This window comes from Pteronotus mesoamericanus, unplaced genomic scaffold (assembly GCF_021234165.1).
Source record: "Pteronotus mesoamericanus isolate MK-2021 breed Mesoamerican mustached bat unplaced genomic scaffold, CSHL_Meso_final contig_78, whole genome shotgun sequence".
Taxonomy (NCBI): Eukaryota; Metazoa; Chordata; class Mammalia; order Chiroptera; family Mormoopidae; genus Pteronotus; species Pteronotus mesoamericanus.
Window position 1 is genome coordinate 5,776,203 of NW_026555258.1, and position 26,523 is coordinate 5,802,725.

General features: G+C 47.2%; 2 protein-coding genes across 8 annotated transcripts in view; both read right to left on the bottom strand.

The window, feature by feature from the left end:
• Window positions 1–264: 264 nt before the first annotated feature.
• On the bottom strand, window positions 265–22,210 carry GLE1 (GLE1 RNA export mediator). 2 transcript variants are annotated; one of them, XM_054584284.1, is made up of 16 exons: window positions 22,025–22,210; window positions 18,240–18,467; window positions 16,737–16,850; window positions 14,568–14,716; window positions 14,248–14,308; window positions 13,744–13,998; window positions 13,127–13,343; window positions 12,430–12,542; window positions 12,197–12,266; window positions 9,282–9,424; window positions 8,991–9,181; window positions 8,117–8,246; window positions 7,135–7,239; window positions 5,792–5,874; window positions 5,071–5,134; window positions 265–3,454 (listed from the first exon to the last, which is right to left on the bottom strand). In XM_054584284.1, exons 1-16 carry the CDS (start codon window positions 22,121–22,123, stop codon window positions 3,386–3,388), a joined length of 2,091 nt encoding a protein of 696 aa, XP_054440259.1. In that variant the 5' UTR covers window positions 22,124–22,210; the 3' UTR covers window positions 265–3,385. The 2 variants fall into 2 exon arrangements, with proteins under 2 accessions (XP_054440259.1, XP_054440261.1); XM_054584286.1 differs by lacking the exon at window positions 265–3,454 and adding an exon at window positions 4,817–4,943.
• Window positions 22,211–23,129: 919 nt separating this feature from the next.
• Window positions 23,130–26,523, bottom strand: part of ODF2 (outer dense fiber of sperm tails 2) — a 30,904-nt gene continuing 27,510 nt past the window's right edge. For all 6 annotated transcript variants that reach the window (XM_054584296.1, XM_054584295.1, XM_054584300.1 and 3 more), the window contains 2 exons: window positions 26,331–26,456; window positions 23,130–25,660 (listed from right to left, as the gene is read on the bottom strand). In XM_054584296.1, the coding sequence (XP_054440271.1) occupies window positions 25,472–25,660; window positions 26,331–26,456 (315 nt within the window). In that variant the 3' untranslated portion in view covers window positions 23,130–25,471. The remainder of the gene's footprint in view (window positions 25,661–26,330; window positions 26,457–26,523) is intronic.

Sequence of the window (26,523 nt, forward strand, 5' to 3'; positions counted from 1 at the left end):
CAAATTTACAGAAAAGAACAGGAATAGAATGAAATCCCATACACCCTACACCCAGATCCCCCCATTTGTTGACATTTGGCCACATTTGCTTTATTGTCTATGTATTATACACTTATTTATGTACACACACACGTATGTGTAAACATATATTCACCCGCACCGAATCATAAGCGTTAGAGATATCATGCCCACTCACCCCAAGTACTTCATGTGTATTTCTGAAGAATAAAAACGTTCATTTTTATAAGCACAGTATAGTATTCAAAGCTGGAATTAATACTGACACAACACTACAGGGTCCAGCACAAATAACAACCCCTTTTTATTACAAAATTCTTTATTACAAAATCATAAGCATGCAATTCTGTAACATAACAATATCACACTCAAGCACGCCATATGAGTTTAGGTGAAATGTTCAAATTAAAACTAAATTATTACACCCATATTATTACCTTACCAACGCCACTCGACCAGGCCTTCTGCCAGGCCCTGTGTTCTCTAACATACAGACCTTATTCAAGTTTTGCCATTGTCCCAAGGTCCTTTATAACACAAACACACAAAAAGACACTTTTCTGATCCAGGGTCACATAACACGCTTAGCGTAATCATCCAGAAGGCACTGAAAGAAATGTTTCTCTTGAATATGTCATCCGTATAAAGTAACATTTAAAAAAACACAACAAAGCCTGGCTGCAGAGGACAAACCCCTTTAAAACGGGAGTTTCTGTAAATGCATCATCACACAGCTGGGAGACCACAGCTCTCTGCTTTGTGCGTGTCCACAGAAAATCAATTTCAGGAATTCGTCAGGTGGAAGAGACAAAAGGGCATGGATTCCCAGGCCTGATGAGGCATCTGTGTAAAGCTCTGGGGCTCTTTTGGTTGTCGTGGCACTGAGAGCAGACACCCCAACCTAGTTATGTTACTGCTCTCATCACAGGAAGCTTGAGAGGCGTGGGGAGGCTCCCAGGGCCTGCGCGGAAATCCCCGGAACTCCACTCTTCAAGGGACATGCAGGATTTCTCTATGGGAATTTTCAATTCATCGTCAAATTTGCTTAAAAATGATGTAGGACAATGATATGACAAAAAATATGGGCACTCTGCCAGAGAAATGAGGTCAAGCCCGAAAGGAAGCCAGCAGGCGAGCACTTGAATTTAAAAGCAGGCTGCAGTCCTCCGTGCTCTACCCTAAGGAATCTGACGCTGCTACCCAGCGGGAGTTGCATCTATCAGCTAGCAGTCACTATCTCCGAAGGTGACACCGGTGGGTATCAAAAACCCGGCCTCCCCAACACCCTCTTCTTGGCTGATAATCAGGAACCCATTCGGAGTACCAGGCATTGAATGGCATGTGCATGACTTGTTCAACGGGTCTAGAGACAGAACATTCAAACGTTGGGAGAAGCGGTAGTGACATAAATTAAAAGTAGGAGAGACCTTGAGGATCTGTCTTGTCCAGGGACTTTTCCCATTTCGTTTCTGGCAGAGGAACTTCTTCGTGCATCACCTTACACGGAACCCCAACACACAGAGCACGGGAAGCAGAAGTGCTGCGGCAGAGAGGACCCCAGGGCTCCATTCGGGCCCCACGAAGCGGTGCGAGTCGTGAGCTGCATGCTGGTAGCTGGCCCCGTTCACCGCTAGTATCCCACATCTTCCGTTAGGAATAGGACAAGTTCCCAGCAGAGGTATCTCGAAGAAAGGGGCGCCTTATGAAAATACGCATAAAGCCTCCGTGCGATGACTGACTCCAGCGTTGAGCCCCACTGTCAGCGCATCCCCCGTGATGGTACAGAGATGACGATGCCATTTGTAAAGCACAGATGAGGGGGGGACAGTCAAATGGCAACCGGCCCTGGGGCCTGCAGGCGGGCAGGGCACAGCAGCGCGCATGGTGACACACAAGCTGGGAGGCTCTGCTGAGACTCGGCTGCGGAGCAGGGCCTGAAGCCTGCCGATCTACTGACTCGTCCAGCTCTTGTGTTTTGCAGGCGCGGCTCCTGAGGCTCCTGAGGACAGGGTGAACCACCTACCCAAGCCACAAAACCTAAAAGCGAACCGAGCCGGGGTCTCCGTGTTCATTCCATTGTGTCCACGTTGCAAGACTTTAGTATTTTCCCGTCTGTGCTAGATAAAACAAGACCGGTGACTGGTGCCTAATTCCGAAAAGGGATGATTAAAAAAAACAAAACTCAGCAATTTTCCTAAGGCGAAGGTACAAAAGACAAAAAAGGAAAAAAATCGATAGACTTGGGCACTACCATGCCCCCAGTGACTGACAGAGCTCAAGGCACAGGAAATTGACTATATTGACCCAACTGGATACCAGCAATAGAGTTTTAAAATTCAAGCTTTATTGCTTATTTTTTGGCACCACAGTAAATAATTCATAGAAAGGGTCACTTCAACAGAACCAGAGAATCCCCGCTCTCCCTGAAAATACCCACCTCCCCACACGCGGCAGTTAGGAGGAACAGACTCCGTGGCACAAAAGGCAGTGTATCTTTCCATAAACAAATCTCGACTTTGTCTGAGAAGCCAAGCTCTGGATTCTTGTAATGGGTTTAGTCAGACAAATCTGTCATCAGTTATTAGTCAGAACAAGTCAAAAAACATTTATGTAGCAGTTCTCAATTCCTTCTGAACATCTTTAGGAAACGCCTAACTCATTGCTTGTGGATGCACAGCTCGCGTGTACTGTGGCCAGCCCCACCGCAGCCCATCTTAATTCAAACTGAAAAACAAACAGAAGGCATCTGCCCTGCTGCTTGTATCGCTCGCCATCCAGGCACTGAACTCCAATTCGGAGGGCAAACAGGGCTTCCTGGTTCACTGGGAGACGTGGTAAATCCTAATCCCAGACACTAAGCTATCCCTGATGCCACTGAGGACTAAGTGCATGTCTCTCTACATCAGGCATCTCCTCTGAATTCCTACTTACTTCACAAGCTGAGAAAGGCGAAGCAACCATAACCCAAGCTTGCATGTAAGGATTCATGCAACTGCTAAATGACACTTTAAAGTGGTGGGCTCACTTCAGCTCACAGTAAAACACTAAGGTATTACCTTACTTCTGACAGATACCAGAGGCAAAGGAAATAAAAGATGGTATCCAAGGCTAAACACCTCTTCTCATTTTTGCAAAAGTGAGACAGGCCAAATCCATGTATTCTGTCATGTGGATCCTTTAAGGAGTCATCGGACCTCCTTGGTTTTTTGACCCGTGAAAATCTCCTTTTCTAGTCCTAAGGTATAAATGTATAAAAATACATATTGATAGATGTCTAAATCTGACATGACTCTCCCAAATATAGCTATGTTTAGTTGCTTTATTGCCCCTCTGCAATGAAAAGGTGACAGCGGGTGACGTAGTGGCATCAGGAACGCCAGAAGAAGGCAGTCAGAAAGCCCTTGGGGACAGGAATCTCCTTGCACTGCAAACATTTCTGGTCAGGGAGAGATGAAAAAAACAGAGTGATTTTCTGATAACACTGCTTCCAACACTTAACAACTGAAAGAAGCTTTAGCAGGAGTGTCCAACCGTTTGGCGTCTCTGGGCCACACTGGAAGAAGAGCTGTCTTGGGCCATGCGTTAAATACACAAACAGCCCTGGCTGGTGTGGCTCAGCAGACTGAGCCTCAGCCTGCGAACCAAAGGGCTGCCAGTTCGATTCCGAGTCAGGGCACATGCCTGGGTTGTGGGCCAGGTCCCCAGTGGGGGGCTCTCAAGAGGAAACTACACACTGATGTTTCTCTCCCTCTCTTTCTCCCTCCCGTCCCCTCTCTAAAAATAAAAATAAGAACTTTAAACATACACACACACACGCGCGTGCGCGAAAACTGATGAGCAAAAAAGTGTTTTATGTAAATTTATGGTTCTGTGTTGGGCCACATTGATAGCCCGCGGATTGGACACCCCTGCAAGGGACTGCAAGCTTAAGTCCCACAGAGTGGTGGTCAAAAAAGGGAAGACGTGGTAGGACTAACGGTTGTGTATAAGATGTCTGCTTCCGCATGAACTGCAACAGAGGACAAATGTTATGTTATTACTACGCCTGTTCCCCTCTCATCTCCCATAGCCTGGCCTCATCTTTCAATATTGATGGTTTCCCAACTGGGCTACTGGAAACTGGAAGTCAGTGGGCTGTGCTGGCAGACCTACCACCACAGAGTTTTAAGTTGTCTGTCAAAATAAACTTCTTAAAAATGTTGGCTCTTGGTCCTCCCCAGTGTGGCTTGGTTGGTTGGGGCATCATCCCATAGACCAAATGGTCAAGGGTTCGATTCCTCGTCAGGGCATATACCCAAATTGTGGGTTCAGTCCCTGGCTGGGGCTCGTGTGAGAAGGCAACCAATTGATGTTTCTCTCTCAAAAAAAATAAAGAAAAAGAGAGGAAAAAAAAGCCCTGATTGGTGTGGCTCAGTTGGTTGGGTGTCACCCTGCAAAGTGAGGGGTCACCAGTTCGATTCCCAGTTGGGGTGCATGCCTGAGTTGTGGGTTTGGTCCCCAGTAGGGATGCATGGAAGAGGCAGCTGACTGATGATTCTCTCTCACATTGATGTTTCTCTCCCTCTCTGTCTCCTTCCTTTCCCCTCTCTCTAAAAAAAAAAAAAAAATTAAAAAAAAAAAGCAATGAAAAATAATGTCCTCGGGGAAGGATCAACTAAAAATGTTGGCACTTGGAAATACGAGAGGAGTCTGGCTGAACGTGCAGTCTGTTCTCACGGAGAAGCGAGCACACTCACCAGCTCTCCAGGCCCAAGACTAAGAACAGAACCATGGCCTACATGTCAAAAATGTGGCGGTGAGACAAGTCTCATTGAATGGTGTTTATTCATCCCTTAGGGCGGCTTCCCCAGGGGCAGTGTGGGCAACGACACGTAGAAAGGAGAAACGGCAGCCCTTCAGGTTCAGGGGAAATCATGGGCAAACAACTGGGGTTCGGGAAACATCGAGAGGAAGAGACAGCAATCAGAGAGCCTCGACGTCCAAGACCCATCAGGCCCAAACACACCCGAGGCCAAGAGCAACGTGGGACGTGTCGGCCTAAGGGTATCTTACCTCCAAGAACTGCTTGAGGCGTATGAAGGACCCCATCTGTCCCGAGCTTGTGATGGCTTCAATCCTGTGGGGATGAAAGAGGACACGTGGTGAGGGACGCCTGTCTTTTGGAGAGGAGCTGGGGAAGGAGCAGAGCAGGTGGCTCACAGGGAGGCCTTCTGGACTAAGAATGCCGCTGCTCTTCCACATGGTCTCAAACAAGGGGTGCGGGACAGAGGGCGCTCTTCCTCCCCCACATCTGTGTGAGCCGGTGGGATGGGAGGGTGCCAAGGCCTTCCTCCCCTTTTAAGGCCAGAAAGGGGAAAGGAGAGAGACAGGCACTTAAAGGTGAAAGCCACACCAGAGTCAGGGAAACTGGCTGATAAGTCCGTTTCTTCAACTGATTTATTGAGGAGGTTTGACTCCTTGGTTTAAATCAAAACTGCGTGTAATCACAGATTATCTGGGGGCCTTTGGAAAAGAGTTTTAAAAAAATGCCAGGTATTTGAATCCAATATCTTCCTAATTTGGGGTTCTCTTTTTTTTTTTTTTTTTCATTTAGCCACCAATATTTAAGAGAGACTCTTATTAGAGCTCAAAACTGTTTATTCAGATGTCAAAGAGAAGGACGGAAGTATAAGATGTCACACTTAATACAGGTGGTTTTAACAGCATCGAAGCGTATCTGATGCCATGAGTTTCACCTCCCAAATCTGTGCTGTCTGCTCAACAAGGCTAATACCTGGGGAAGTAGTCCTCCTTGATGAGAAGCATCATCTTCCAGAACTGGGCCTGATACTGCTTCATGAGGGCATTCCCACACACCTGCAGGGAAAATCAGAGCAGACAATGAAAATTCATGCGCATACGTGAGAGATCTGGAAACCACAATCGGCCCCTTGCCTTTCACTCCCGTCAAGCAATTCAGCCACAAAATGCCACTTAGCTAGCAAGCAAGGGGATAAATGGAAAAATCCAACTTTCTTCTGAGGCATTTCTCTGCATATGGCAATACCTCCACTTATTCAGCCTGCCAAGTACATGCACCAAATTTAATTAACTATTCTTCTTTGATTTTACTGAAAGAAGCCTTTCCAAAGGTCTGGTATAGCTGCAACCTTAGCAGCAGAGGATACAGAATTCCACTTGTATTCTCAGTGATTCAGGATCACCGTTCACATACTGTGACCTCAGAAGCTTTAAGGTGACTCTAACTATTGGCATCATAAGGCAAATGTCCCCGGATTTATGGCATGTGCCTTCTTTAAGAAGTGTCTCCTTTCCTCAGAAACCCTTACCCTAACACTATAGCGGTGGCCCCTTCTAAGCGGATGGGATTGTACAGAACCTTCTGGATGAGGGAAACACCTGACCCAAGCTGGTTAATCAAATTTTCCGTTCTGGGAATTAGGAATTGCAATGATCGGACACCAGTCCCACCAGACTGGGTGACCACACCAAGACTTAGGGAACAGCCCCAGATGGACATCTTCTCCACTGTGCACAGAGGACTAGAGAAAGTTGGCCTGTGGCACAAGAATGAGGCAACTGGCAGGCATATGAAAGGCTGTGTGGCCCAGGGAGAGACTCCTGGTACCCGGTAACGGCCCAGTTCCTGGTTCCAGGCCCTCATGAGGTTCAACGATCCATCCTCCCCTGGGTCCTGGGAGTCACTCTCTATCCCTAAAACAAAGGCCCCTTTTCACTTGGGCTAGGGTGTACAGTTTTCGGTTCTTTACAAGGAGAAGACATCCACACCGAGAAGGGGAGTGCAGTGGAAAGAAAAATCAAAAAGCGAGTGTATCTTATGTCTCAAGAGAAGCATCTGACCCTGGACCCTAATACACGCTGTTCACCATCATCCTCTCTTTCTTCTTCTTCTTCTTCTTTTTTTTGTGCTACATTCTCACCTGGGTTTTTTTTATTATTTGTTTTGTTTTTAAATTATTTTAGAGAGAAGGAGAGAGAGAGAAACACTGGTTTGTAGCATCACCCTGTTTCTATGTTGCTTCCCCACCCATGCCACACAGCGGCCCCAGGCTGTTTCAACCACTGGCTCTCTTGTGCAGTAAGTGTATTACGTACCTCCAAGAAGTCAAAGAGGAGGGTGGCTGTCACATCTGACAGGGGCTCCATGTTTAGTATCTGTGCCAACCAGCGCCAGCCGTGGTTTAAGCCATGAGGGTGAACCTGGGAGGAGACAAGCCTGGTCATGACTTGATCTCATTTCATCTGAGAGCTCAACTCCCAGCGCTGCCGCCCAGCTGCCACCAAGCGGGCGTGAACCCCAGACCATGGAACCCAGAGCAGCCCACGGGGCAGAAACAGCACACGCCGAACGAATGCTGCTCTCGAATGTTCCAGCACCCCGTAAACCACACATTCTTTACAGGATCCCCTCAAAGCACATCTCTCAGCTTCGGCTTCAGGGATTCCGCAGGCCAACAGTGACCCTGACAGACGTTTATTATCATGGTACCTTAGCACAGGACCTGGGACACAACAGGTGCACAATAAAAACTTCTTGGATTCAACGAATCAACTTAGACTGCTCTCTCTTCAGGTATCCAAGTCCATTTACTTCTCCACTTTGCTAATCTGTATCACTTGAGAAAAGAACTAGACTGGCAGGTCAAACCCTGGACCCCAGCAGCGGCTCGGTCATTGCCAAGCGTGTACCACCGCAGCTTGCTAAGCCTCCACCTGTCCATTTGTGAGTAGTGCGTGTGACCTAGATGGCTCCGAAGGCACCCCAGGTCTACTACAACAATTTCTCGCTCAGTCCTCTGCTAATAAAATCTTCTAACCTTAACGATGGATTTACAACAGACTCCCGTCTGCCAGACCCTTTTACAAACTGAATTAATGCCTCAGCTGAGTCAGTTATTGAACTAGCGGCCCTGATGATCCAAAAGCCTCCTAATAATCAACATCAACTTCTCTAAAGAATCCCCACGGAGCAGCACGTAACTGGAGGCCCCTCTGAAAGAAGTCGGTGTTTCCCGCAGGCAGCAGGCAGAACGCGACCGAGGGCCGCCTCTCATCACGGGCAGTGTGGCCCCCGCACCTGCTGTCGGGGTCCGTACGGCCACCGGAGCTGGATGATGGCAGCATAGAGACGGATCATCCCGGACATGCGCTTCAGGAAGTTGTCCTGCTGCTCCACCTTGGAATCCTTCACCTGGTAGCCGAGCATCCTACCGGAGAAAAAATGAACCGTGACAAGGCCAAAATAAGGGTGACAAATCAGAGATTAGTTTTTATGGCTAAAAGTAACAATATGGTATTAACACGCCATTCCATATTATTACATTTGTAGAATACTCTGCTTACAAAGCACTCACATCCATCATCAATTCTGTGCATCATATAAGCCCTGCGAGGTAAACTCACAGGCCATGTAGGTTATTTACAAATAAGGAAAATGATGCTCACAGAGGTAAAATGATTTCCCCATTTTGCAAAGCTATTAAATGACAAAGCAGCCCTGACGGCTGCGGCTCAGTGGGTTGGGCGTAGTTGCACAGAGCAAAAGGCCGCCCAGCTCGATTCCTGGCTGGGGCACACGCCTGGGTTACAGGCAGGGTCCCTGGCTGCGGGTGTGCAACAGGCAACTGACCGAGTTTCTCTTGCACATCGATGTTTCTCTCCCTCTCTTTCCCTCTCCCTTCCCCCTCTCTAAAAATAAATAAAATTTCGGGAAAAAAATGACAAAGCAGGGATAAAATTCCAAGACTCCTTGATTCTAGTTCCATTACCCTTTCCACTAAGCTATATTGATTACTGGTACCTAAATCCACAAGTGCCAAAAGCTGCCGAGTTTGCGTGAAAGACATTGTATTTTCTGATAGGACATTCAAGGTACATAAAAACTGTGTATATAAATTCTATTTCTATTTCACAAATCACCCCAGGGCTAGTAGAAAGAACCATGACCTCACCTCTGATAGTCTTCCAAAGCCATTCCCTCCTTGAAAGCGGGATAGAAAGGGACTGAGTACGGGCAATTCTTGTGCAGATGAGCAAGAATGAGGTCCCCCACTCTCGGGTGGAGCTCCCAGATCCCGGATGCCACAACCGCGATGGGGAACGCGGCTTCATGGTGAGAGGCCACTTCCTCCTCTCCTTGTTTCTGGGGGCACAGAGATGGGGACAGAGTTAATACTTGAGAACGGCTTAAGCACTGTGCACCAGCTTCTTCTGCCCATACCTCTGGCAACAAGGTTTCTCACCACAAATTTCTCTGCCAGTTTGTACTGGACAAAGTCCAGGCCCTGAGGGTTCATGGTGACGGACACAGAACGCCCACCACACTGAACGTGCTTCCCAGAGAGCAGGCTGTGGATCCTATCGAAGATCTCCTTCAGCTTCGAGCCTGGGTGCAGAAGAGTTAGAGTAAGTTCAAACATACAGCTGCAGAGCAATCCATTTTTCACCACTGTAACAAACACGGAAGCCAGGTGTGCAGCGGCCCAGCAGAGGCTCCGATCCTCAGTACAAAACAGTGACGCAGAAAAACGCGTGACAATCAAATACACATTGTGGGGACTGCAAAAAGTACATAGGACATACTACATACTATTTCAAAGGAATTCCTTATTTGGGAATGAACTAATTCTGAAAATACACATCAAACAGGGAAAAACAGAATGGAAATGAGCGTCAAATTGTTACAGATCCCATGGACTGTGGTTGATGTGCCCAAAGGAGTCATTTGCATTTTGAGGGGGGGAAAACCTCGTAGAGGATGTCCCCCGCTCGTTGTCATTCTCCCCGCTTCTCTGAGACCTGCCTTCTTCCATCCTCGGAGACACAGAAGTGGGTTCTGGTAGCTGCATGTGTATGAAAGAGCCTGTGGGTCCTAACCCCCACGCTGGCTGCACTTAGTGTCTAGTTGAGCCAATCAGCCAACTGACAGAGTCCGGGCCTTGGAGTGCCCGGCCCTGCACCACGCACTCTTGTGAGCAGCGGGACCTTGTGCCTGCCGCGTGGAACAGTCCGTGAAATACAAACAGAGGTGTACAGGGGAGACAACATGAGAGAGAAGAGGCCCTAAGCTTCTTGCTCCTGAGCTCCAGCCTCATTCCTCCCTCGGGTTCTGTGAAACAGCTCGTCATCTTTGGGACGAAAGGCTTTATTTGTTTATTTATTTATGGATGTATGTACTTATTTGCATAAGCAGATCTGAATTTGTTTCTATGACTTGCAATCGAAGTTTTAATCAGCGCAGATCCTCCAGCTTAGAAATGCCCTGCCCAGCTCCTCATTACCGTAACTAACGTCACCCTAATTAGATGTGGAGGATGAAATAGACGAGGCCATCAGGGGGATGGCTCCCAGGTTTCCAATGAAGGCGACTGAGCAGATAAAGACGCTACTGATTACTTAGTGCAAACGAGAGGGGAAGCAGGGGTAAGGAAGACGACAAGTTTAGACCCGGACACGTTACACCTGAGGTACCTGGGGGCCATCCTTGCAAAGATGTTCCTCACAGAGCTGGTCCTAGAGAACCTGAAGCTCAGAGGAAATGAACGAATTGGAGGCAGATCTGGGAGTCATCTGCACCCACGTGATGTCTGAAGCCACGGGGGCGCAGAGAATGAGAAAAGCTGACAGTGGGCGCGTCCCTAAGGAAACACGGACACCTGAGGTGGGGCTAGCGGACCAAGGAGTGCCCTCCCGAGGGAGAGGGAGCCAGGAGGAGAGCCCGGAAACGAATGACCCATGGAAGCCAAAGGAGTGGAGTTTCATAAAGAAGGCAAAGTCAGCCCTGGCTGATGTGGCTCAGTGGACGGAGAGCCAGCCTGCGAGCTGTAGAGGTCGCCGGTTCGATTCCCAGTCAGGGCACATGCCTGGGTTGCAGGCCAGGTCCCCAGTAGAGGTTGCGTGAGTAGCAACCACAAAATGATGTTTCTCTCCCTCTTTCCCCCTCATTTCCCCTCTGTCTAAAAGTAAGTAAATAAAAATCTAAAAATAAAAAGGCAGCAAAATCAGCAGCACCAATGGAAACGTGAGGAAGACCAGAAAATCCTCAGAAGATGCAGACTCAAAAGAAACATATTTTAGGATTTAAGAGACTCATGCGTGTCTAAAGGGAAAGGGACCTGTATAAGGGAGCGGTTTTGCAGAAAACAGGAGACAAAGGCCACTGACAAGGAGGCCAAGTGTTGAAGGCGATGGGAGGGGACGGGGATAAAGGCGGAGGCAGGAGGGGAAGACGGGCAGGAGGATGTCACATCTTTGAAACAGGAGACTGAGAGGTAAATACAGCGGGTACAGGCGAGGGGCACCCACGGGGGCTCTCACCCCAGCGCCTGGATTTCCTGACGAGGAGCAGGCAGGGCGCGGCTGCGGGCAACGGAGGGGGAAAGGCTGAAGAGAAGTCTGGGCAGGGGGGAGGTGTGGGGCGGCTGTCAAGTCCCCTCTGCCCTGCTGCCTCCGCTATCAAAGGAAAGGCACTTCAAATTCCAGAAAGTGATACGTGTTTATTTATTTATACCTTGCCCTGCTCCAGAAAGAATTTCAGGCGGCCAAGTGATATGTAAGTTCTGTCGTACAGCCTCGCAGGGGCAGAGGGTGCAACCCTCCTACGCTGGGAGGGCGGCGAGCTAATCGGGGGAACCGGGCCCCCAGTGGCACACCCCCCCCCCCGCTGCCGGGCGGCCGGCCTGTCCTGCAGGTCCCACACCCAGAGCTCCGTAAGAAACAGACCTGCTTCTACAGAAAAGGAGGAAGAAGGGTCTCTCACCTGCCTGGTTCCTACTCTCTAAATCTTAGTCCCTGGAGAGAAAAAGGAGGAGTCGTAAAGCATTAACAGCGCAGGCTTTGAGTTTGGAAAAGCTAACGCAGAACAAAAGCAAAGTCTACAAGGCATGCCCTAGGTTCCCTTCAAGATGTTTCCCATAGTAACTTTCAATTTTAGGTAGGAGCCACCGTAAATACATTACTACTAATATACAACTCATTTTTAAAAATGAGTCAACAAATTCATACTGATTACCTTCCATGTGCTGACAAGGAAACACAGGAAAGTAAACAGGACGCGTAGAACTTACACACACCTGACCCCAGGGCCCACCTTCGGTCAGCATACCGTCTCTAGGGACCTTACAGATGAGCAGCTCTGGAGGCTGCCCCCCCGACCCACCTGAAATCGTGGAGATCTGGCTCACTGGGATGGTGGCAGCCTTCTGGAGGTCCATCCTGACCTTTTTGACCTGCCGGAGGAGCACAGTGAGGCGGCAGAGAGCTTTCTGAAGTGCTGAGCAGACGCCATTAGGATGGGGGAAATGTGACGCCCTAGCTACACACCTCGTTTGGGACACGGGTCTATTCAGAGCACTCTGACGCCCAGAGAAGCCGGCCGGCCCCCCGTCCTACCTGGCTGTCCTTGCTGCTGGCCAGCCCCTCGAAGGCCTGCACGCACTGACGGGAGGCCTCCTGCAGCCGCTGGTACCACTGCACCGTGCTGTCCTGCACCTTCACCTGGAGGTCTGCGGGCGAGAGAGACGCTCTCCCAGCAGCTGGCAGCCACCGAGTGCTTACTGGGACCCAGGCACTGTTCCAATCACCGTATGCAAACAGTAACTGCTTTTACTGTTGCACTAACCCCATAAAGGAGACGTTATTGTTACCTTTGTTTTATAGGAAAAGAAACAGACATGGAAAGGTTAACTAGTTTGCCAAGGTCACACTGCTAGGAAGCTGCAAACTAGATTCCCACGGACGCGGCTCCAACGCCAGCATTCTGAACCATGCTGCCGGACTGCTTCTCCTGTGTTTTAACCAACGTGTATTTCGAATGTATTTACTTCAAATACTCATTAGCAGCGATACTTGGAATAACATGTCTACTTAAATTATACAGAATTTCAAGTCTTCAATGGAAGGTGTTGTAATGGAAGGAATGAAATCCACACGAACCAAAACGAAATGTAATTCAGTAAAAGTATTCAATTTTACATTATGTACGAGTTCTGGCAAATTCTCCTGTAGCTTAATATTTAAAATACATTCTTGTTCCTTTTCGCATGGTGAAACTTCCAAGTTAAAGGACCTTACCCACACCAAGGCTCACCTTCATTCTGCTTCACCCCTGGGCCCTGGCTGGGAGCAGGGGACTCTTTGTGGACCTCTGGTCCCTGCTGCACCTGTGACTCTTGCTGCTTCCGCTGGGCCTCCTTTTCCTCCTGCTTCCTCTTGTCTTCACAGGCCCGGACGTCCGCACAGAGGTCCCGCATTTCTTGCAGCGCTCTCTCGGCCACCGCTTGGTCCTCTGCTGTGGGAAAGCTGTCCTGCCGGGTGACAGAGGCAGGGCTTTGTGGTTATGCCCCAGGCAGCCTGTGGGGCTGAACCACACCTCACACATCAGTCCATTTCTAGAACTGGAACTGTCGCATTAACGTCGTACCATTCATCAACACGCTGATGCCTACTGCTTTCCTGTTCTCGCAAAGTCAACAGCGATTTGCTGTCATCACCCGCTCCCCAACACTTCTGTGAGGTTTTAATTTTTGCCCTTAGTAGGGGTTCAGTATATGTCACTGAGTGAACTGAAGTATTTTGCAATCAGAAGACACACACATTTTTTAAACCTACGATACAATACTCTGTATCTGTATGAGTCCAATTTGGGATGGGGATCACACCCCCCGCCCCGAAGACAGAAGGCAGAGACCCCTGCCGCCCCTTCACCTCGGAAGTGGCCCGAATCATGCCAGAGACGAGGCCGCACAGCTGGTTGCCGCGGGTCCGGAAGGCCGACAGGTCCACCTTCAGCGGGTCACCGCGCTGGTCCGCAGCGTCCAGCTGCTGGTTGAGGTGCAGCAGCTCCTCCTGCAGCGCATACAGGCCCCGCAGGCGGCCCTGGCCTTCCTCCCTCCGGAGCCGCTCCTGCTCCACCTGCTTCAGGCGCTGCTGCTCTGCCTCCCGCAGCTTCAGGTTGAGAATCTACAGAGGGGACTGTCCAGTTACCTCTCTCGGAGGGGCTCTTGGGTTTTCTCTTTCCACAGGCTCAAGTCCTATGTGGGCTGCATACTTTCCCACGTGGGCCCAGGGCAGGAAAAGGACTGCCCAGGGTCAGTCACACCGAGGCATGAAAGGGGCCAGGTCCTCCAGGACCGTCCGCCAGGGCCTGGCTCTTTGGGCCGCGTACAGCCAGACCCGTGACACACCCACAGGTTTCTCCCAGGCTCTGACCTTCGCCCTGTGACGATGCTCAGCTTTTAGCTTCTCTTGCTGCCCCAGGGCTTCTCTGGAGCTGAATGAGAAAGGGCAGGGAGCACCAGTCAGGGGCGCTTGCTGAGGTTTTCTCGCTCCTCCACGCCTCCCTCTCTTTGTGAGACACTGGTCGCGTTTCCAAGGTTGGTCGTTTTTCTGGGTTGTACGCTTCTCTGGCTATTTCATTCTGATACTTAAGGACTCAGAAGTTGTTCAACTCTTTCCCTTTGGGTTTCCTGCTGAGAAAGAGTCCCAGCTGACCACCCCGACACTTCCAGCCATAATCCAGGGAGGCTCACCTCTTCTCCATCATCTCCCGCAAGTCCTGGAATTCTTTATGGTGCTTCAGCTCCTTCCGTTCATCAAACCGCTTCAGTTGCTCAGACGCCATCTCAGAGAGGGCGCGCACCTTCCTCTCCTGCTCCTCCTGCCACTGCCTCAGGCCCTCCTGAAAAGGGTCAACCGGCACCTGCTCCCTGGAGCTCCCACCGCCCGCTCACTGACCTCTGCGGGATTTCCCTGCCGTCAGCCCTGGGCTCTGTCAGAGACACCCAGGGCCACGGGATCACCTACGTAGTGGTCAGGTGCGCCTCGGCTAGGGGTCAAACCCGCAACCTTGGTGCAGCAGGACAATGCTCTAACCAGCCGAGCTACCTGGCCAGGGCCTTCTTTGGGGTGATCTTTAAACTCAGCGGTTTTGCAAAGCTCTTCCAACGTGCCCCATGTGGTTTATGGCACTCCAGTATAACCCGGGTAGGGACAAGTATTTACCGTAAGAGTATCAAACAGCCCCGCACTTCTAAGCTTCCATCCTGTGTATGCTCATGAGGATTTCAGGATTATCTCCCAAAACCCTTATTTCAGTTCCATACGCTCGCTGTGCACATTTCTACCTCACTCCTTTCTGGTGTGATTATCTCTGCCTAGATTCTGCCCCCTCCCCCACTGCCACTTAGGAAAGTCCCTTTCCTTTATGCCTAAGGGCATCAGGCACTTAATTTGTTATTCCTGAGAGAATTCTTTTTATCATTTTTAAGGGCAATTTGACATTTTAACTATCAAAATTTGAAGCATATGTATATATATATTTCCATTTTAGGAATCTGTCCTGAAGAAATAGTTGCAAATGTGTGCAAAGATGTGCAAGGAAGCTCGCTACAGCCCTGCTGACTATGGCAATAGATTTAAAACAATTTATGCCCTGGCTGGTGTGGCTCAGTAGATTGAGCACTGGCCTCAGAACCAAAGGGCCACCAGTTCGATTCCTGGCCAGGGCACTCCTCCCCGCCAAAAATTAACTGGGGAAAAGAATAACTATAATACAGTAGGTCATACTAGAGAATACTCTGCAGCCTTTACGGAAGATGAGAGGACAAGATGCTATGTGTACTGGCGTGGAGATGTGTCAAAACATTGTTAAGACATTATCTCATTCTATTTCAAAAGTTATTTTAAAGCTTCCAGTGCAAGGCAGCAAATTTAACACAAGTATATACATCCTCTTCTCTGAGACTCTGTTTAAATAAGGGTTGGAAAGGTAAAAAAAGAAAAAGACTCAACAATAGTTAACCTCTCCTAGCACACGAGGGAGATTATCAGCCGGGAAAAGTCTCTACATGCTTCTGGAAGACCGAACATCCGTGCAGGAGCGGCGACTGGGAGAGCAGGGCTGGGAAAACCCTCGGAGAGAGACAGACACACAGACACACTCGTTCCTTCTCATTCTCCCTCTCTCTCACCTCCCTGCTATAGCCCTCATCTAAGCAACCGTCATCTTTTATTTCAGGGCCAAAGTGAGCGCTCTAATGAGTTTTGCTGTCTTTCACTCAGATGGTACTTGCCTTCTATATTTAACTTCTGTGTCTTGCTTACTTTTGTCTCTCCCTACCAGCACATAAGCTCTCCGGGGACACGGGTGTGTGTCTGCTCTGTCCACTGTTTTATCCAGACCTAGAACGGCATCTGGCGTGGAAGTGCTCCATAACTATTTGTTGACTCAGTGAGTGACTGAGGGCTGCCAGAAGACTGTCACTTTATGAACTCATGTACTTTCTAAAAGCTTTTACAAAATCATTCATTGTTTTTAAAAAAAAAAAGGCCAAATACATTAATTAAAATAAGTGCTATTCTTTTCTCAAGAGGCTGTTAAGGCCCATCCTCTCAGTATACCCTTATCTGACAATCCCAAGTCATCTTCAAATTTGGGAGAAGTAAATGGAAGCCAGGGACACATATGTGATTTTGCTGAAGTCACAAGTGAAATAGAAGGGCGAGGCCAGGCGACCAGATTAGACTTCAGAGGGCTCACTCCTGGCTGCTCCACTGTCCTACCTCCACGAAGCGATGGGGAGCTGCTGGCAGTGAGCTGGGCACGATGCTCAGCGTGCAGTGGACACGCATAACCCTAAGGAAGCGCGTCTAAGTGTGGCTCCCCCGGGCAGGTCGGCCTGGCTGCGCAGGTCACTCACCATTCCTTTCATCCTGTGCACCTGCTCATACATTCGGATGCAGCCTTCCACCTTGGTGCCCCTGGAGGACTGCAGTGCCATAGGCTCCTCTGTATGCTGGGACTCATCTTTGCCCTACACAGACAGGAGATGGAGAAATCAAGCTTTTAGCATAGTACAGGCGGTGTTATCCCTTCTAAACAAAAACCACATCCCTATTTATAAAGAACAACAAAAACAAATGAAGTGAGAACTAGTGTGTTTTTCATGATACTGACTTTGTTCTAACTGTTTTTCTTAAAAATAAGAAATGCCCAAAGCACAACAAACATCGATTTCTTTTCTGCTTGCTTGTTTGTTTTGATCTGCCCAGCAAATTTTCCCTCTTTCTTCCGATTAAGTGTCCCTTTGTGCTCGGATGGTTTGCGTGGAGCAGCCCCAATCCACATCCCCAAAACTTTCACCTTTGGGGCTTCCAAAGTAAGCATGTGACAGCTAGCACAGTCCTCTAGCCTCCTGTGGCCAGTATCTGCTTTGGCAATGAGGCTATGGGCCAGGCTAGGCCAGAGTCCACCTCTGAGTTTCTCCAATGGAGCTCTCTAGGAAGGCTTTCTCTGGAAGTGCTAACCATCCCTAACAACTCACTGTTTTTAAGTGAGAGAAACAAACTAAAGCAGGGACAAAACACAGCAAAAACAGGGTAAAAACTCATACAGAACCAGTGATAAGGTATGTAAATTTTAAGATTGGGTATAAATTTTACTTATACTTCTGGCAGCCAGCACAAAAAGAGAGAGTTTACCAGTTAAACAGATACAAGGTTCATGTGAAAAACAATCTAATTGCTCATCACATTACTGTTCTTGGTACTAAGATTAGAGGAAACTTTCAGCCCTAGCTGGTATGGCTCAATGGACTGAGTTCCAGCCTGCAAACCAAAGGCTCGCCGGTTCAATTCCCAGTCAGGGCACATGCCTGGGTTGTGGGCCAGGTCCCCAGAAGGGAGTGCATGAGAGGCAACTACACTGATGTTTCTTTCCTCTCTCTCCCTTTCCCTCTCTAAAAATAAATAAATATTTTTTAAAAAAAGATTAGAGGAAAAATTTTCTCAGTCTCCATAAAGAAAGCACTGAGTGATGTGGTCAACACTGTTGCTACAAGAAGCAATCATTTTCTCCAGGGTAAGGTCGTTGCTATATGACAATGTTACATAATTCAGCTTTGCAACCACCCTCGACTTTTGTCCTCAGCTGATGAAAAAAACTTTACCTTGGCCCTGGCTGGTGTAGCTCAATGGGTTGAGTGTTGTTCCCACAAATGAAAAGGTCCCTGGTTCGATTCCTGGTCAGGGCACATGCCTGGGTTATGGGGCCAGGTTTTCGGTTGGGGGCGTTCAAGAGGCAAGCAATCAATACTTCTCTCGCACATCAATGTTTCTCTTCCTCTCTTTCTCCCTCCCTTTCCCTCTCTCTAAAAAAAATAAAATAAAAAAAAACTTTTTAAAAATAAAAATAAATACCTTACCTTGCTTCCATTTGGTGTTGCTGGCGTTCCCGAGGAGGTTGGTGAGAAGGCAAGGCTTCTGACGGGAGATTTGGGAGCAAATGCCAGCTGGTCTAGGCCTGAAGTAGACGTGGAAGATGCCGAGGTCTCAGAAGACAGATTCTCTTGTGTATGGGGTAGGACATGATCTACCACCCATCCAGCATAAGAAGATAGTTTGGGAATAGACGTATATTCTTCCAAAACATCCTAGAGAGAAAAAGAGGAGAAACTCCTCTTGCACATCAACTTATCTAAGCAATCAAAGAGAACCCTCTACATGTCTTACTGAAAATCTAAGAAGGCATACGCACATATACACATAACATACATACCAAAGACCGAAAATAACTGTGTAACAATCAGCAATGAAGAGAAAGTAGTTTCCTGTTAATTATCCTGACTACTATCCTTTTAGAGGATCAGACTAAATCACTCTACCTATAGAAAAAGGACCAAAGCACAGAGATGGTCATTGAAATATACGCAAAAGAAACCTAAAAAGCTGGGACAGAAAAGACCACAGGATGGACTGTGAAGCGTAGTACAGCGCACACAGTGGAATACCAGTCGTTAAAAATGCTGACTGTGAATCCTATGTAATGACATCTCAAGGTTCAATTTTAAGTGAAAAAACAAGAGAGTAAATACAGTACAACTACAATTACACTTTTAAAAATGCTGCTACACTAAAAAAAAAAGAAATGAAAGAAATAACCAGAAATTACACTGGGGTCATAAGTGAAATATTTCTTCTTGTTTGAATTTTGTATATTAAATTTTTAAAGGAACATGTTATAAGTTTTCAAATGAAAATAACAGGCACTGAAAAGTAGTTACTAATGTAAAAGCCAATGAAATAAAAATGAAATTTATAATAGAAAGTCTATAAGTCTTAGACACTCTCCAATGTGTGTGTGGACAACTCATTCAGTTGTACCAGTTAACTATTTTATTATCGCTATATGTTTAGTGTACAGTAATGGTACCAGAAAAGCTTATACCATTAAACTGTATTAAAGTACACAGCAAATTTTGACTGGGAATTTACTCTGTGTCAGGAAAATATTACCAGGAAATATGGAGAAAACAGTACATTAGTGATTATGAACACTAAGTGTACAATCAGCCTTTCTTGGTTTGAATTCCATCTCTGCATTCCCCTTACCCGTGTAACCTCGGGCAAGTTACCTAACCTCTTTGTGCCTCAGCTCCATCACTCTGAAATGAAATAAAGAAGGCCCTGGTTCAGTAGCTCAGTTGGTTAGAGCATCATCCAGATATGCCCAGGTTGTGGGTTCGATTCCCAGTTAGGGCATATACAAGAAGCAAACAAGGAATGCATAGATAAATGGACCAACAAACAGATACATATCTTTTCTCTCTCTCCCCGTTCTTCTTCTCTCTCTTAAAAAAAAATTAATGGGATAAAGGATCTGCCTCAAAAGATTTGGAAGTGGGATTTAAATGAATAATAATAGACTTAGAACAGTACCTGGCACATAATTACTCAGAAATTGCAAGCTATTTTATCTAGATCACTGGTCCTCAAACAGGGCCAATTTTACCCCCCAGGGGACATCTGGCAATATCTGGAGACAACTGGGAAGGTGCTCCTGGCATCCAGTGGGTAGGGGCCAGGGACGCTGCTAATCCTCCTACAACACATAAGACAGCAATAGCAGCCCAGCCCCAAATGCCAACAGTGCTGTGGTTAAGAAATCCTGACCGAGCCCTGGCCAGTGTGGCTCAGTTGGTTGGAGCATCATCCCGTAAACTGAAAGGCTGTGGATTCGATTCCCAGTCAGGGCACATGCCTGGGTTGTGAGTTCATTCCTGGTCTGGGCAGGTACAAGAGGCAAGTAACTGATGTTTCTCTTGCAGGGATGTTTCTCTCCCTCTCTCTCTTCTCTTTCCTTCTTTCTAAAAATCAGTAAGTATGTCCTTAGGTGAGGATAAATAAATTAATTAATTACACCGAGACCTTATGCTTACCTATTAGATAAGCAAAATTTAAAAGTATAATAATATATTCTGTTGACAATGCTGTGGGCAAATGGGCACAATCATTCATTGCTGATTGGAAGGCAAACTGAAACACCCACTTCTGGGGGAAATTTGGCAATATATGACAAAACTACAATTATATTTACTTTTTTTTTAAAGATTTTATTTATTTATTTTTAGAGAGGGGAAGGGAACAAGAAAGAGAAGGAGAGAAACATCAATGTGCAGTTGCCACTCACTTACCTCCTACTGGGGACCTGGTCCACAACCTAGGCACATGCCTTAAACTGGGAATTGAACCAGCGACCCTTTGGTCCACAGTCCGGCACTCAATCCACTAAGCTACACCAGCCAGGGTTATGTTCATTTTTTGACCCAGCAATCTCACTTCTAGAAGCTTATCCTGAAGATACACTTCCCACAAAATGAAAATACACATCATAAGATTTAAAGTAGTGAATTACAACTCAATGAATAAGAACCTATGAATCCATATTGATGTAATTAATTAAACAAGGAAGAAGAGAAAGCCCTCCCTTATGGCAGAATGCCAACTAACAAAGGTGGAAGGAATGGTGGACACCAAGAAAACAGCATTTGACTACATCACAGAGGCAAATGTTTCAGGCAGAAATCATTAATGAATGCTAAGGGTGGAGTTCTGCTGAGGAAAAGGAGGCCCATTGGTGTAATCTTGGAATACCTCTCCACACAATACTAATTAGTTATAAAGGGAAAATGATGAATTCTAAGTGGAGGTATCTAGCAGATACCACCAATATGACCAGGTGATCAAGGTTAGCATCACTAGTGGTACTGGGTTGGGCTGAAGCATCTGTGTGCTTTCTGATGTGTCTTACTGAGAACACAGCATTATTTCCGCGGTACTCCTGTTAAGAATGCATAGCCTGCCCTGGCTGCTGTGGTTCAGTGGACTGAGTGCTGGACTGTGAACCAAAGGGTTGCTGGTTTGATTCCCAGTCAGGGCACATGCCTAGGTTTTGGGCTGGGTCCCCAGGAAGGGGTGCATGAGAGGCAACCACACACTGATGTTTCTCTCCCTCTGTCTTTTCTTTCCTCTCTCAAAAATAAATAAATAAATAGAATCTTAAAAAAAAAAAAAGAAAAAAGAATGCATAACCAGAATACACACCAGAGAAAGCCATGCTGGGACTCGTCCTATAAAATGTAAGGTATGTATTCTTTAAAACTGTCAAAGATATAAAAGACAGGAAAATGCCTGAGAATTGTTTTACATAAACGTCTGAGGAGTCAGCACAGTGTCTAGATTACCAGCAACTTGGGAACAGGAGCTATGCCCTGTTTCTACATGCCCCCCAACCCAGAGATCTAGCACAGGGTTTTGCAAATACAGTGATCACGCCCCCATTAAACTTTACAGGTCCAACGAATGTTCTCTAAAAATTTGCTTTTCTCACTTGAAACAACAGGTCATATCATTTGTTCACTGCTAAATTTAGATTTCCTAGGACATTCTCCTGCACAGTAAATTAACTGACCCGGAGGGGCCTGGGCTGCTTTGGCAACAAAGCGGAGGCGCCTATTCTGGTGCTAAAAATGAAGCCCTCAGAAAGAAGAGCTCCGAAGAAAGGGGAAGTTCCCAAATGGCTAGAAGAGTCTGGAGGTGGCAGGAACCCGAGGACAGGGTGATGCACATACAAGAATTGAAAAACAAATGTGGACAGTTAGAAAGGACGTAGAGGTTCCCGGCGCAGCGGCCGTAAGGATCCATTGCTCACCTCGCCCCGAAGTAGCCAGTCACGGTGGTAGCAGAGGCGACCTTTGTCGGAACTGCGCAGCGCCTGCAAGGTCTCCCAGCAGCGACCCTCAGACGGCATGGCCGTAGCTGCTGCAGCTTTGCAGAGAAGCCGCTTATGAAAAAACAAGTCCTCCAATCAGCCTCCCACAAACAAGAGCTCGCTTCCGCTTCCGGTGCGCGCACTCAGTTGCTCAGTGCTACGCAGCCTCAGATGGCTGCTCGCCTCACTTCCGGTGCCGAGCTGACCGAAAGCGCGCCTGCGCACACGGTTTAGATGCGCGCTTTGGGTTCTGCAGCGCTTCAGTCGCGGGCTCTTCTGAAGCCTGGGTCCTCCTTGTTGCCGAAAGTGGGATATGTAGGTGTTGATGTGGGTGTGAAGAAGAAATTGGAACCACCCCCACAGTGCTGGTGGGCCTCTAAAGTGGGGCAACTGCTCTGGAAGACAGTCTTGCAGTTCTTCAAAAATGTTTGTTACCGTTTGACCCAGCGATTCTTCTAGGTATACGCGTACACCCGAGAGATTAAATATGCGTCCACACAAAAACTTGTTGAATGTTCCTAGCAGCATACTCAGAATAGCCAAATAGTGGAAACCCAGATATACATCAACTGATGGGAAAATAAAATACGGTGTTTCGTGAAAACGAAGTAGAAATACGCGCTACAACAGGGATGAACCTTGAAACGTGATGCTAAGTGAAAGACGCCAGTCACAAAAGATTCTATATTGTGTAATTCCAGTTCTGTGAAATGTCCAGAGTGGTAAATTCATGGAGACATTTAGACTTTGTTAGTGGTTGCCAGGGGCTGGGGTGAGGGCAATGAAAAGTGAATACTAAAGAGTAAGAGTTTCTTTTTAGGGTGATGAAAATGTAAAATTAGCACAACTTTGTGAATACATAAAAAAACACTAAATTTCTACACTTTAAAAAGGTTCATTTTATGGTGAATTATAGCTCAAGAACTTAAAAAAATCAAATGCGGTTCACCATCACCCAGCGCAAGCTTTAATGAGGACTCTTGGACTTTTTCAAATTAAAAAGAAAAAATTTATTGATTTTAAAATCACGTCGATTTGTTGATTCTTGAGTGCGCCCTGACCTGCAATTAAACCCACAACCCTGGTGTACGGGGACAACGTGCTAACCGAGCTACCCAGCCAAGGCTTGACTCTTCTTTTGCCTGTTTTATAGGATCGGTTTCAGGTAGAAAGGCTTGTCTCTGGAGTTTGAAGCAATATAAACATTTCTCATTATTTTGAGGTTTTCTTTTTTAATAAACTGGACAAAATAAAACAATGTTGTTGGGAGAGTCCCAGCAATGGACTCCGAGAGAGGAGTTTCCCACACCAGCATTATACATACCAGTGGCCTGCATTGAGGTCTTCATTAGTTTGATGAAAATCAGAATGAGTTATATAAATCGGTATAGACATTGGTGTAAGTTTGCCAACTGTCCTTTCTAGGGAAAATTTTTATATTGTTGCGTTCAGGTCCATTTATGTTAAGGGTATGAAAACAGGCGTGGTTGTGGGGAAGTGGTAGCTTGAGGTTGGTTTGTTTTTTTTCCCCCAGAACTTCTCGGCCAAACTAACAGCTAGAAATCACAGTTGACACCAAAATTGAGTGGTCATGAAATCCAGATGCCTGGGTAGGCCCCACTGCCCTTGAGGACATAGGGGAATCCTCTGGAATTTTGGACTTGGGTTAGAGTGGCTGAGAGAGTTCAAGACTGGATCACCCACAAGGCCAATACCAGCTAGAATGAAAAGGTTAGGGTTCAGCCCAGTTCCAAATTTGATCTCTGTAAAGGAATTGTTGCTTTCAGTTTTCTTGGAGGAGGCTTTGGTGCAACTTTCTTCGGTCGTCCTAAATCCAGGTGCACCCAACACCAGCCGCCTCCGCCATGCGGCTGAAGTTCATTCTCAAGGAGATCAAAATCGTCTTCCTGAGATGCACCGGTGGAGAAGTTGGTGCTACATTTGCCTTGCCCCCCAACAACAGTCCTCCGGGACCGACATCGCCAAAGCCACCAGTGATTAGAAGAAGGGCCCGAGGATTACAGTGAAACTGACCAGAACAGACAGGCCCAGGTTGAGGAGGTGCCTCCTGCCTCTGCCCTGATCATCAAAGCCCTCAAAGAGCCACAAAAAAACATTGAGCACAGTGGAAAAGAGCACTTTTGATGAAATTGTCAACATTGCCTGACAGATACAGCCCTGGTTTGAGATTCTGGGGACAGCCCAATGTGTGGGCTGCAATGTTGATGGCTGTCACCCTCATGACATCACAGATGATATCAACAGTGGTGCAACAGAATGCCTGGCTTAGATAAGAACTACAAAGGAACATCCTTCAGCTAACGCTCATCTGACAGCCAATGGAAAAAAATTTTCTTCTTGTTCTTTCTTTTAAATAAAGGGAAAATGTGAACACATTCAGAAACAAATTAACATTTTAAAAACACTAATATATACACATCTCATCTTCTTCCTAACAGCTAAAGTGATCTGCCCCCAATAATGAGCAATGCATCCAGTCATCTCTTGGAAAGCCCACAGAGAAGAAACTGTCTGGGCCAAAATAAAATGAAAAGCTTCACGGTCCATGCACCAAGTACTTTATAAAAATATTTACTGGCTCTCTTGCAGCATTTTACTTCATCATTTTTAGAAGGGGGTTGGGAGTGGGTAGAGAAAATCATCCATGGAGTCTTCAACATTGACTATAAAAACTTTTTGTAAAACAACACAAATATTTCAAAGATATAAGTGCATTCCTCAGATACAAACCTGGTAAATAGAAACAAAAATCAACGATCTTGGGATTACACTTTTAAAAGGCCAAGTGGACATGAGACTTTGAGTGTCTACTGCGAAGTGCATGGGAGCAAGTGGCCTCAAGGAGACTCGGGTAAGAGAGGTTTCACCTGGGCTTAGGGGAAACGCCACACCCGATAAATAAGGAAAAGAGGAAGTGAACATGCTCACAGCCCAGGGTGGGTGGCCAGGACCTCCACAGCTCCTGCTGGTTCAGGTCCAAGAACACTTAGGAAAGAGATTCCTAGAAAGAGGGCTATAATGGGACTGGAGGAAAAAGTCCAGTCCAAACATTCTGGAAAGGAGTGAGCAAAGTTATGGTGAGTTAAAATCTGGTTCCCTCATAGCAGCGGATTTACGAGTAAGGCCTGGCAAGGTAATTGAAAACTTCCATCAGGCAACTCTGGCAGAGAGGAGAGACTAAGTGGTTCCTGCTTCTTCATCCTCTGCTGCTTTAGGGACTTCCATGGAGCCAGGAGCTAAGGACAAGGTCCTGAACATACTTCATCACTGGAAGAGACAGGAAAACCAACAGGTTTTCCAGGTATGGCTTGGCAACTCATCAGTGCCCATGGCATCAACCCGGCGCCTGGCCCAAGACGGGCAGCCTCAGGCAGGAGGAGACCTGGAGCGGATGGGAGAGCTGGTCAGGTAGGTAGTGTAAGGGCTATCCCCGAACACATTGGCATAGGACGACTTAAGGAACTGGACATAGTTCTGCATGCTGCGGTTGGTGCTCTCCGACTGCTCCAGGCGATCTTTCAGGTCTTGCAGCCGACTCTGGTAGCGGCGGTCAGCCTACGAGGAGAGAGACAGAGCATGGGTCAAGTGCGTGAAATGTCCAGAATAGAGAAGGCCATAGTGACAGAGATTTTATTAGTGGTTGGCAGGGCCTGACAGGGAGGGGAATGGGGAATGACTACAAATGGGTATAGGGTCTCTTTCTGAAAATATCCTAAACTTAGATCCAGGTGATGATTGCACAACTCTCTGAATATACTAAAACCACTCAATTATACAATTTAAATGAGTGAATTTCATGGTATGTAAATGATATCTTAACAAAGCCATTAAAAACAAAAGTGGGGGGGGCCGGGCTGGTGTGGCTCAGTGGATTGAGTGCTGGCCTGCAAACCAAAGGGTTGCCAATTTGATTCCCATTCTGGGAACATGCTTGGATTGAGAGCCAGCTCCCCAGTAGGGGGCGTGTGAGAGGCAACCTCCCATTGATGCTGCCTTCTCTTCCTCCCTTCCCCTCTCTAAAGATAAATAAATACATCTTTAAAAAAGAAAAACAAAAAACACACAGGAGCTGCCTGGGATATCTTCAGGGATGAGAAAATGATTAGATGAAAATTAAACCGTGTCATGTTCATAGAACAACAAAACACCTCGCCCTGCAGACCCCAGGAAGCCAACATCTCCATCCATTCCCTTCTCTCTGCCCCTGCCCTCGAGCCCAACTCACATCGTCACGGCTCCGCCGCAGCTGGCTGAGTTCAGTTTTGGTCCTGCTCAGCTGGGTCTCAAGGTCCAGGATTTTGTTCTGGGCTGCTCGTTCCTTGGAAGCCGCGTGCTCCTTAGTTTGCTCCACCTACCCAGAAGGAACAGAGGTGGAGGTGCCTACCTGACAGGGTGAACACCTGGCAGGAAGGCTGGGC

Excerpts from the sequence above, each read along its gene's own strand:
- GLE1 (XM_054584284.1), bottom strand. The coding sequence starts at position 22,123 with ATGCCGTCTGAGGGTCGCTGCTGGGAGACCTTGCAGGCGCTGCGCAGT. Across the intron at positions 16,851-18,239 it reads CAACACCAAATGGAAGCAAG|GGCAAAGATGAGTCCCAGCA; the intron begins GTAAGGTATTTA and ends CTGTCTGTGTAG. Across the intron at positions 13,999-14,247 it reads AGCATCGTCACAGGGCGAAG|ATTCTCAACCTGAAGCTGCG; the intron begins GTCAGAGCCTGG and ends TCCCCTCTGTAG.